Here is a 13496-nt window from a genome sequence, read left to right as displayed (position 1 = left end):
ATTCCTAATTCAGCAGGGCTGTAAAAACTCTGTATGTCTTCAAATTTTTACAGCTTTGAATGAAACCGAGAGCACGCGGAGACAACTAAGACTCTCTGAAAAATTATGTCATACTTAACGTAAATTCATCAAACTTTTGATCCTTAAGTTTCAAATCTTAAATAAAAAAAAATATATATATATATATATATATATATAGATTCCTTATCGGTTGATATTTAGTGGACATTAGCCTTTAACACACTAAATTGTGAGTAATAACCGCTGAGTGCACTTCAGAGTGGTTCATCGACATCACTCTGTTGACTGAGTTGTAAACTTTTAAAACCGGATACTATAAAAATGCGTTTCGAATTTATAAGTCACCATTTTCACATTGCCACTTTGTTTCTATAAGTTCAAACGATGTTTTTCTGAAGTTAGATATTTTTGATTTACCGTCGTAGTGGGGATTTGTTCACTAGAATACATAGTATTCAATAGAGCATTTGTAAAGTTGCAGGAAGCAGAAGAACAAAGAAGAAACAAAGAAGCAAAAGGAGCAGAAGATGGAGAGAAAGATGGTGGTAATTATGTTGTAAAGTAAACCAGGGAGGAAATATATATATCAACGAGCAAGTCACATAATATTTACTCCCCCAAGGACCTATAATGAGGGATAAACTGAGAGCCGTCTCATTGTCACACCAGTTTGTAACCCCAGTATGACAGAGAAGAATCTTTTCCTCACAGCCACACCAGTGTGACACAAAAGAATTTTTCCTCACAGCCACACCAGTATGACACAGAAGAATTTTTTTCCTCACAGCCACACCAGTGTGACACCGAAGAATTTTTTTCCTCACAGCCAGACCAGTGTGACCTTTTACCCCCTTTTACCCTTTTACTACTCAGAATAATAATAAATATGCATTTAAATGGTACAAAAGTATTCATCAATCAAAGAAGTTTTTCAGCCGATTTTTTTCTGTTTATTATTGATATCGTCTGAATCTTCAACAGTACACAATTTCATTAGACACGGACATGTCAAAGGCAAGCAAATAACACAGGGTATAATTACAAATAAAATATTACAACAGCTCTGCTTCATTTTAAGCTCATTTTTATTTCGTCACTAAGCACGATCTATTTCAAGCTTAGTTTTCATAAATTTTAACTTTCAATATTCCATGAATTAGACAAAGCTACGTTTATTTTGTATTTATTTCGTTTTCCATTATTAAAGCATTTAGAATATTTATGGTTGTCAAGCTTGATTCATTTTGTCTATATATTTCTTTGAAATTGTATCTCAAGAAATTTTCATCTAACTTTTTAAAATATTTACAATCACATTACTTGACTTTTCAACTCTAGAAATAGAATTCATCCATTTTTTTATAGAACGTAATATTATAATTTATTTGATCTAATATAAGTCCAGTTGAACAATGAATCCAGTTTACCTTTCAACTTGGTCTAATAAATTGATTGCGCTCTTCGTATTTTATAATAACCTTTTCTTCAGATATAACAGTCCATATAATAATTCACATCATGAAATACACGACGTATATGGACTCACCAACTAAAGTAACATATCACTCAACTGGCCGTAAATTATTTTAGTAAACATGGCAAAGTTATTGGTATTCAACTGAGCTTAGTTATAATAATTTCCATTTTCTGAGCACAGTCGGAATAATTGGCTTAGTTTTCAAGCTTAGCAATCATTACTATTTCATCTAAGCTTAGTTGCATTAACTGTAGTAGTTCCCGAGCTTAGTAATAATAATTACCTTTTTGAGTTTAGATGTAATAACGGCCGTAGTTTCTATGCATAGTAATCATTATCATTTCGTTTGAGCTTAGTTGTAATAACTGTTGTAGTTTCCAAGCTTGTTAGATAACTTTAACTGAAATAATAATAATTGAAGCCGTCGAAACACTGAGGGCAACATGCATAGCAGCACTCGAAGATGCAACTACAGCAAAATATTAACGGACTGAATATAAACATAGGGATCCATCATAACATGATAAGCAAGTAGTAGACATTGGTATACGGTTTAAGAATTTACAATTTCAACATGTCTATTGAAATAGCACACACTTTTGATTCGATATAATTTAACTGTCAGTTTCAAAGTCAGAAAATTTTATAGAATAAAAAATATCGACTTATTATTGTGTGATAGGTCAGGATCGTAGCAAGTGGAAAGTTGTCTTTGCTTACCTCTAGAGAATATAAGCTTTGAGAAATTTCTTTTTTGTATCGACATGTTTATTGCAGGAAATTAATTGTGCGCAGTGGTAAGGTTCTTGCCACTGAACCGAGAGGTCCCGGGTTCGATCCCCGGTCGGGTCGTGATGGAAAATGATATTTTTCTGATTGGCCCGGGTCTTGGATGTTTATCTATATATGTGTTTGTTATAAAATATGGTATCGTTGAGTTAGTATCCCATAACACAATTCTCGAACTTACTTTGAGGCTAGCTCAATCTGTGCGATTTATCCTAATATATTTATTTTTTATTTATTATTATTATTATTTACTACTACTACAATTTAATTGAGTAAAATACTATAGGTACTTGCGCAAACTTCGTGACAAGCTTTTATGATCATATAAATTGTGTATAATGAGGTTACAAGTTGATAGTTTAAATTTTAAAGGATAATTTGATTTTCTTCTTTTTGGAGCATTTCAAGAAAAGATTTTCTTAAAAAAAGTTTCTTGTCTTTTAACTTTATGTTGTCGGTTAAAAATGATTATACTTTATGACATGTAGTGACATCACAGATTTTATTTTACTTATTTGTTCGTTCGTTCGTTCGTTCGTTCGTTCGTTCGTTCATTCATTCATTTATTCATATATTTATTTATTTCAAACAAAATACAGTTATAAACACTATAGCACCCAAAACCATGTAATGATTTGTCTAGGCGCTGCACATTCCCATTAATATACAAAAATAACACTTATCACATAAACATATATATTGAAATGATACGTTTAGTAAATGATCAATCTGTGCGGAAACGACCCATTCGGTTTAGCAATAGTAAAGTATCTATGTTTGCAACAGATAGAAGAATATTATATTTGTTCATATCAGGGACTTGAGTACCTACTAATTCCATGGTTCATATATCTGTGAGTGACATACGATGTGAGTGACATATGCATTAAAATCAAATAAGATTTGACGTTATTACTTTTTTAATCTATCCCATGACCAAACTCAATAGGCACTTATCTGTATGTCACAATCCAAGAAGAACAAGTTCATAACATGCAGACCAAAGAAATGAAACGGAATAAGCTGTAAAAATTCAATTCTAAAGCTTTTAAAAGGGCCTCAGAAAAAAAAAATGAATGGAACTCAACCGTTTAAAACTGCCCGGATGCATTTTCAACGACCTTCAATGTCGCCAACATGATCGAATTTAGACTCTATGTGTATAGCATTAAGGAAGTCCGAATACGCATAAAAGAATTATGTACAACACTCGTAGCAAAATGCACATGCGTCAAGTTCGCCAAGCGACGTCGTAGCGGGTGCTACGGGCAGACGGCGATGCCACGCCGGCCGAGTCGCGCGTAGACCCGCTACGAATCGCGCGCAATATTTACGTAACTTTTCATACTTTTCTAACATTTATTTTCAAGTGCTGTGACTTGTTTTGCTGACGTTTGGTGTGACTTGGATTTAATATGTGTGCGTAAAAAAATAAAAGTAATAATAAAAAAGAAAACTATGGCTCCGTTGAGGATTCCTACGGCAGATTTTTTCACGGATGACTTAAATGATTTTTTCAATTACTCAACACAGACACCATATCACGAGACGCGTCACCATGGCCGACACCGGAATCATTCTCACCACCACACACCGAAAAATCATAACATTGATTTGATATCAAATTCAATAATGGACGTGATAAATACAAGATTCGTTCCTGAGAACAGCGTGTTGCCGGATCTGGAGCCGTTGTCGACGCACATTGAGTTTGACCGATATCCATTGAAAATGAACATAACTATGAATCGTTCCGACCTGGGTGTGATTAGTGATGAGTTTATGTACAGGCACAGTGGAGCGATGACTGCGGTGTACTGTGCGGCGTACCTGCTCGTGTTCGTGGTGGGTCTCATCGGCAACTGCTTCGTGATCGCCGTGGTGTACCGCTCGCCACGGATGAGGACTGTGACCAACTTTTTCATCGTCAACTTAGCGGTGGCCGACATTCTGGTGATCGTGTTTTGTTTGCCGGCCACGCTGATGTCCAACATATTCGTCCGTGAGTGAACCCTTATCTAATTATTTATTTCCTAAGACATAGGTGGTAAAAAACACAGCCCTATGCTGCGCTGCTAATTAAAAATAGTACTTTTACCGTTCAAAAACTTGGATAGAAGCGTGAGTGTGATATAATGAATTATATGCATATAAAATAAACAATTAACAGGTTATATCTGCCGATATATCAAACATAACAATTATTTTAACAGCGAAGTTCTTGTACTCTCTCCATAGGAAATTAATTAATTGACTTTTTGATATACGACGCCTACTTTTTCTTCCATAAAATTTCAAAATATTTGTTCGAATTCGTTCACGCCTGACGTCTGTGTAACACAAGAGCATATTTGCTTTTAAAACTAGTTAGGGGACAACATTTTCGTCGTGGACTTCATTTCGTAATGGCCGTCATTTTTTTGCGACTGTTTACGTACGTCATTATAAAAATCTGGTGATCCTGATATCTTGGTAAGTTTTTATTTGCATGCGACGCTTATAGAGTATAGAGAGTTCATGTTCTTCGTCTGTAAATACCTTCTTTTCATGTATGATTTTGAATTACGAAGGAAGAAGAAGAAAGAAAAATTACAAATAATATAATTAATGTAAGTATCTAAAATAAAAACTATCATTTTATGGCTATTCCATGTTAATGCTAAAATTTAATGTTAATTGAAAATGTAAAAATCTTATGTTTAGGAGTCGTATATTATATAAATGTAGAAATAAAAAAATACTATATTCCTGCGAGAAATGAAATTTCTATTATGTACCTACATTTAATTTAATTTGTTTTATGCTGTCGACGACTAACATCAATTTATTCTATACAAGAGGGCATCTTTGCTCTTTAATTTGCGTAGGTGTTTTTAAATTAGTAGTGGGTGTGTATTACTTTTAGTTAGACGTCACAGTGCCGATATTCGTGGAGGCTTTTTTGTGACGCAGTAGATAATGCCAACAATTATATGAAATTTGGCAGATTTGTCTGACGTCAACCTCCACAGATGTTCTTTGAGAGTACTGTTGTTGTGTGTCAGTCAGGGTATTTTATCGCTCTCTTCACAGCCCACAGGAGGATATGGAGTGATCCTATTTTGGGGCGGAAAAAACACGCCATTCATACATATGTATATTCTGGCTATCGTAATCTACCAGTTTGCTCACCGGAGTGTTCGGGCATTTTGGTTTTTATATTAGCTGATAACTTTTCCAGGTTATAAAGTATTTGTGGGCGGTGTATTTATAAATTTGTAGAGTGTCCATATGTATTATAATAATTCTAAGTTATTTATTAAAAAGGTACAGATTTGCGTCTTTTAAAGATTTTATTAATTTTTTTTAAAAGGAATCTGCGAGTTTTTACTTAAACCACGATTTTTACCAACAACGCAACCAAACTTCGGAATGGTTCATGCGTATTTAGCGTTTGTTTGAAAGCCTTTTCACTTATTATATCTATATACATATACACATGAGAAATAAATAATTCACAGATAGTTTCTGCGACGCTAAAGATTTTCTGTCATCTAGCTGCCAACAGAAAAAGAACGTGACCTTTTTTCTAGATTTATATAGTTACTTTCGCTAGGTACATAATCCTAAATCCAGTCTAGATACGAAACACACAATAGAGGACGACATTGCTCAGAATTCCTTCAAAAAATGGGTGATAAACTCGAGTTTGACCTAACAGGCAAGGACAGGCTTTAAAACCAATCACAGAATACTTCTGGCAATTGCTAACCTAATTGTGGGTATAGATCGCTCGCTTTGGGTTTGTAGGTCACACCGAGACAGACTGTTGTCGGCAGTGTACTTGTACCCCACGACAATTGTTCAGATCTGTTCGAGACGGGTCTTGATGAATTATTCCAGGGAATATTAATATCAATTTAGCGTCTTGTCCGTGCCATTTCTCTCTGCATTCTAGTTGACATGACGGCAAATCCCAGAGATTGAGCAACGAATTATAATCAATACTTTATTTCGGATAATATACATCAAGGCATATAAAATACCTTGTAGGTCAAACAATTTTTCATGATGATTTGAAAGTAGGTACTTAAAACTTGCTTTCGGGCCTGTGACGCCATAAAGCCCGGTGTCAGCGTAAATCAATAAATATATAGTCCCAAAGTAAGTTCGAGACTTGTGTTATGGGATACTAACTCAACGATACTATATTTTATGTCAAATACACATATAGATAAACATCCAAAACCCGGGTCAATCAGAAAAGATCATTTTCCATTTCGACCGGACCAGGGATCGCACCCGGGACCTCTTGGTCCAGAGGTAAGCACTTTACCACTGCGCCACTGGTCGTCAAAATATAACCGGTCATTTGCCTCACGGGAATGATTCTCTCATCCTTCCCTCATTGGGAATGATGTTATGCCTATCATTTGTCTAGGCAATGTGTTACTTAGTCGTATCGTGCGACACACAATAATTTCATATAAAATATTTTACCAAGAAAATAATTTTGGAAATATTTTTTTATTAAATTACAAATACCGTATATATTTTACTAAAAATACAATCTCTGCGTGCGTGGAAATTTCTATCTTGAATTATCTGAAGGGTTGGGATAAAATTGGAATTGACGTCGAATGAAGCTTGCTTGTATGCTTTGGTTTGTTTAGGAACTCTGTATTTTTCTATTATTACATATTTTATTTTCTAGGAATTTGGTAAAAACGGACAATTCCGATCAGAAGGATTCGAAAGAATCGATATTGCACTATCTAACCTTTCTGTTTTCTGGGGTTTTGTACATAATGTCTTTATTATTATAAATTTTAATTTACCTACCATAAATAATGGAGTGTTTTGTTTAGCTTTTACAGACATGCTTTCTGTGAACTTTAGTCTTCTTCTTCTTCTTGACCTTATCCAACTCACGTGGGGTCGGCACAGTATGTAAGTTCCTTCCATTTTGTTCTGTCTTTTGCCATATCCATTGATACTCCTCTCCTGTTCGTACTATCCTTGACATACTCCATCCATTTCTTCTTAGGTCTTCCTCTATTCCTGGAACTCTTTACTTCCATCTTTAATGCCCTTTGAGTGACGTGATTTTCATCTCTTCTTAAAATATGCTCGTACCAGCCTAACCTATAACTATGTAATTTCTCATTAACTGGTGCTACTTTCATACTTCCTCTTACATACTCATTCCTTATTTTATCCAATCTAGTTACCCCGCACATCCATCTCAGCATTCGCATCTCTGTCGCATGAAGTTTCCTTTCGTCCGTCACTTTCCTCGCCCAACATTCAGATCCATACATTATGACAGGTCTGATAACTGCCTTATAAATTTTTCCTTTCAATTTAAGGGGAATATTAGGGTCACACGTTACACCCGTCACTTGTCTCCATTTTGCCCATCCTGCTCCAATACGGTTGGTTACGTCCTGGTCAATATCACCGTCACTTTGCACAAGTGGGCCTAGGTACTTGAAATTGGAGCAGACTGGTAAGGTCACACCACTTAAGACAATTGGAGAGAAAAGAGAGGGACCACCAAAATCCAAAAACATATGCTCCGTTTTGGACCTACTGATCTTTAGGTTCTCTAATCTCTCCTGCCATTTTCCCAGTCTGCTCTGTACCTCTGACCCAAGCCGACCCGACTTTCTGTGAACTTTAGTGACTAAAGGAAAAATACGATACTATACGAGACAGAGTTAAACTAGAACTGTATCCCGCAACTTCGCCCGCAGCCAAATTTATGCGTTTATCATACAAAAGTAGCTTATGTTTGAACTCGTATCTTTATCTATATGTATACCAAATTTCATTCACTCGTCCCCTACTGACTAGTAAATCAAAAATAATTATAATAAATATATAAAATAAAGATCGAGGTGAAAGTCTATTTAGCTCTGAAAGTGTGTACAGACAAACACTATCGTATTTGTCTGTCACACTTTGATGTTTAGGTTCTTCATTTGTTCATGAATAAAAATGAAATTAAACATTTTTATGGACGCAGAGTTTTACAATACTCATACGTCTTTTCATCGTCCAGCATGCAAAAAACGCTTTCAAATTCTACTTTTTGTTTTTTACTAGTCTATAGTATCCCACTGCTGGGCAAAGGCCTTCCCTCTTGACCATTCATCACTGTCCCATGTTCGCATTTAAAAAAAATATATCAGGAAATGTATGTGGTTATGAAAAAGTTATTTTTTGTATTTTCAAAAAAGGATGGAGAAAAATTATATTCGAAAATATTCTAATCAGATGAAAGATTACGAGTGTCGAGTACACGAATATTTCAATAAGTTGTTGAAAAATATAGAAATATAACATTAAAATTGTTTATTTTAAATAATTATAATTTTCCCAGTTTAATTTTAAATAGATTTGAATAGGTTTATTATGCAGTTAACGGTAGGTATCTTCAGTGGCACTCGTATACCATAACCTCTTGCTTAACGGGTCGAGGTTATCTTTACAGCTCGGTTTAATGCCCAGTAAACCTAAATAAGACCTATTTGAGTACTGAACCCATGTGGAAAGTGTCAATGAGAACTTTAGTCACTGATATTCATTACGGCGAGTCTAACAGCTTGTTGTAGGACTCTATGTTTGTTACATAATCATGCAAATTGTACTGGATATATGTTTAAAGAAATTAAGAACACGGGTAAGATATAAATTGTGATATTACTATAAATAATATTAAGACGAAGCGGTGGTGGTGTAATGGTTAAGACGGCCGCCTGTGGATCGAAAGGTCACAGGATCGAATCCTACTCGTGCCACATGAGTTTGTATACCAATCTGACTCATGTATAGTCGTTTTCATCGCTTCCGGTGAAAGAAAACATCGTGAAGAAATCTGCATACTGGTTGATTCTTATTAACTTGTGTGTGAAATTGAGAATGCAATGGCAAACCACTACATTAATAATGCCAAGAAAGTTGTTGTGTGTGTTTCATTCCACGTAATAACCACGACCCTTAGCCATGAGGAATACGACTAAGAGAATACTAGATACTAATGTTTTTATTAGTAGTATTATTAAAATGATATTATGTGATGAAATATTTCTACTGAGAATGGCCAATAGCCCCACGACATTGGTGAAGTACCTAATAGATATTGCAAATGTGTACGAGTATGATGACATAAATTATGATATACTTATAGATGACATAAGAAAGTCTATATCTAGAAGTTCTGTATTTTGTGTTATTGGGCCGCCAGCAAATGTTTGTCTTAGCATATTATTTGTTCCGACGGAGGCACACAATAATAACAATATGTTACAGGAAGGATGCGGTAAACATATACATACAAAAGGCAGTTTCGGTATATCGGCGTATTCGAAAATTATGTCGTATTATTCAAATTAAATTCTTTATTTTCTTCATTGTTATTGGCGTCATAAAATGTATTTATAGCTACGTTTATCACTGCTTTTAAAGCGCATGTGAAGCATTTTGTCTGAAGCATATTTTGACGTGGTCTCTGCCCTAGAATAGGACCACGCGGGGATGTTATAGAAGGTATTAGGAAGTTTTCTTTTTTTATCAGTTCTGGTCTTCGGGCAGCAGAGCTGAGAAATAATTTGGAGGCACATTGAGATAGAGACACATTGTCAATTTTAGCTTATATCCTAAGAAAATAGTTTTTATGTTTTGAAATCTCAAATAATCTGGATAAAAGCTAAACATAACAATGTTAATTTAGCTTCATTAAACAACCGTTTAATGAACGTAAAATAAACAATATTCTATTATGTAACGATTGTCCTTCAACATTATAAAATGTCAGATAACTTTCTTGGAAACCAATTACAGGCAAATTGTGAAACGGTGTACAATCACTAATTAGTTTAATTCTCACTGTCTGGAGCGCCGTAGTTCAATTCCAGGAAAGTGTTTTGTAACTCAGTTTAGTGGCAAGTCGCAGTGCCATTTGGTATTTCACTATGAATTAACTTTAGGATAAAAGGAAAAAAACATCAGATTTAGTTTTTCTAACTACTGAGCAAGCAATCAAGCATACGGCCCACCTGATGGGAAGTGGTCACCGCAGCCTAATGAACACTTACACATACTGCAACATCGTATTCGGTATCGTATGCGCGTTGCATGCCCTGATCTTTTTACGCCTTTTTTGTAGAACTTAATTTTGCCGTCTTTAGGGAAAACCACAGCTCATTCCACAACCTCAAAGTACGAGGCAAAAAGTTTGGTACGTCCACATGGAACTATTATGTTACTTGCTAGATTTGAATAAGTGAAAAATCTCTTGTTTATAGCTCCTTTGGTTGAATTTTTTCATGCGGGAAGACGCTGAAACAGCTGGCACATTCTATGATGTTCTCTCGTTCAGAGCTGCATGAAAGAAGTGATGAATACGACCATAAGAACTAACATAAATGCTAATGCTGTCCACATTTTGTCTAGACTGAAAATATTCGAGGTGCTGATTCTTCAAACTTATGTTTTTAAGATAAATCAGACGGGAAAAAATACAAAAAGTTCGGTTTTCCTTTGCAATCTAACTTTTGGTTATTCTTTGTTTGTGTGCTCAGACACTCTGGGATTGAAGTTATTATCATGGAAAATATTTCAATATTTTTTTTTATTATATCCAAAGTGAATCGAAATATAAACTATAATTATTTATTTATATTCAGTCATTATACACACTTGTTTGACTACATTAATGTTTTGTAATAATTTTCTTCTTCTTCTATGGGTGCCTCTCCGACTAGTGAAGGTCAGCGATTAGCATGGTGAAGTCCTTCTTGTCCTCAGCTCAGCGGAACAGCTCAGCTGCGCTCGCTATCCCGGTCCATTCTCAGATGTTCCGCAGCCAAGATTTTTTCCTTCCTCCAAACTTTCTCTATTTCTTTATTTGTAATAATTTTACATTATTACAATTACAAGCGGTGGTAGTGTACCATTACACCACCACCGCTTGTAATTGTAATAATTCAGATGCCCGGCTGTGAACTGAAAGGTTCCAGGTTTGAATCCTACTTGTGCCACATGAGTTTGTATACCAATCTAACTCATGTGTTGTAGTTTTGATCGACCACCACTTGTTTCCGGTGAAGGAAAACATCGTGAGGAAACGTGCTCTCTGGTTGATTGTCAACTTATGTGTGTAACGGAGAAGGCAACGGCAAACCATTCCATTAATATTGCCAAGAAAGTTGTGTATGTTACATTCCAGGTAATGACCACGACCCTCAGCTATGAGGAATACGACTATGAAAATATATTATTAGATATAAATCTTCGCATTGTAAATAACAGCCCTTTTCTTTTTTAATTGGATATCCCATCATTTCGCAAGACAATATTTGGGAAGCAAAAGATTTACTTTGAGACGGGTCATCGACACCAACCCACAATTATTTAGGTACCTACAGATAAATTGAAGACGCAACATAAATTTAAGGGAGCAAATGGTGGTCTATGAAAAATAGACACGAGTCAGATTGATGTACAAACTCATGTGCGGCGCAAGTAGGATTCGAACTTGGGACTGGGCTTTAACCATGTAAGTTAATTGTGTTTCACATCGATATATATATATATATATATATATATATATATATATTATAATCAGCACTCGGATCACAATCATAACCTGTTTTGATATACCTTTTGACTATGTACATTATGTACTTTTATATATTATTAGAAAGAAAAAAAAAACATTGTAAGAAACAATAATGGTAAGACGATCTGGCATGATAGGGACCAACACTGTTCAAATGAGTTTCTTTCGGCATTTCTTCTCAGCAGTGGTCGTTCCGAAATGCCAGTAGTTTGTAGTTTGTGAGAAATAACTATAAATATAAAGATTGACGAGAAAAAGTGCCTGTGAAGGTCTAATTTCTGAATAAATGATTTGAATTTGAACCACTGGGCCACCAACGCCTCCTCTTCGGAAACCTGAAAACGTAAAGTCCACAATTAGGCTGGCCTGTCGAGAGGGGTCATAAAGAAGGCAATAACAATGACATATTCCTTACTTTTATTGCACGCACTCGACCTCGCGCCATAAAAATTAACACGACGTGCCCGCCTTTATATTTATGTGCATTTGAAATGATTTTTTTAATTTATATTTATATATCAACAAAAATGTATTGTCCACTGATTTAAAAACCTTATGTCACAACGATTTCCGTTAACTATTGAGACTCGGACCAGTGCGTTTCAGTTGTCAGGTCTAGTTAACTATTGCTTGCGTTGCTTTTGTTTCTCTTAGTAGTTTGTATATTAAGTATTTTAATATATATATATATATATATATATATAGGAATAAATCATTTGATTTATGTACTTATTGGATTTGCAGATGTTTTTTGTAGCTAACTAAGAAATAGAGGGTTTCACTGATAAGAATATGGCTTTGCAGTCTCTCGGTGGTTTTGAAGTATAGGTGTGTTTAAAAGATTGAATATGAGATAAAAGTCGATATTGGCATAAAGCGATAAATTGCTGTTCCGTAAAATATTCAGATATTCCACATCCCTGACGCGCCGATAAAGCTTGGTGACATTTCAACTGACGTTAAAGTATGGATTAATACGAAATTACGATGCATTTTCCATACACTCTCTATCGATTTTAATGTGATTTTAATTTTTGTACCTCAGACTGATGTTGCCTACACTATTTGGGATATATATATATATATATATATCATAATCAATACTCGGATTACAATCAGAACTTGTTTTGATATACCTTTTGACTATGTACATTATGTACGTTTATACATTATTAGAAAAAAAAAACATTGTCAGAAACAATAATGTTAAGCCCTTATGGCATGATAGGGACCAACACTGTTCAAATGAGTTTCTTTCGGCATTTCTTCTCAGCAGTGGTCGTTCCGAAATGCCAGTAGTTTGTAGCTTGTGAGAAATAACTATAAATATAAAAATTGGCGAGAAAAAGTGCCTGTGAAGGTCTAATTTCTGAATAAATTATTTGAATTTTAATCTTTATTAGATAAATGGTTAGTATTTATTTATTAGTTGCAGCCCGCGGTATTACCCACGTTTCATACGTTGTAATTCACATTAATTAGTCGTAATTATTCAACTGTAATAATTATTTTAAAAAATGTACGTTTTTAATTTTATGCATAGTAGTAAAGCGTCATTGACTATATGAGTTTTTGACTAAATCCTACAGGAATAACACATGTGTT

The 13496-nt window shown here is 34.8% G+C and overlaps 1 protein-coding gene across 1 annotated transcript in view; it reads left to right on the top strand.

The window, feature by feature from the left end:
• The first annotated feature begins 3577 nt into the window (after nucleotides 1-3577).
• Nucleotides 3578-13496, top strand: part of LOC128672519 (neuropeptide SIFamide receptor-like) — a 121683-nt gene continuing 111764 nt past the window's right edge. The window contains exon 1 of the mRNA XM_053749734.1: nucleotides 3578-4289. Within this exon, the coding sequence (XP_053605709.1) occupies nucleotides 3746-4289 (544 nt within the window). The 5' untranslated portion in view covers nucleotides 3578-3745. The remainder of the gene's footprint in view (nucleotides 4290-13496) is intronic.

The sequence above is a fragment of the Plodia interpunctella genome, chromosome 9 (genome assembly GCF_027563975.2).
Source record: "Plodia interpunctella isolate USDA-ARS_2022_Savannah chromosome 9, ilPloInte3.2, whole genome shotgun sequence".
NCBI classification, from domain to species: Eukaryota; Metazoa; Arthropoda; class Insecta; order Lepidoptera; family Pyralidae; genus Plodia; species Plodia interpunctella.
The sequence above is the reverse complement of the archived record's forward strand: the minus strand, read 5'-3'. Positions and strand labels throughout refer to the sequence as shown.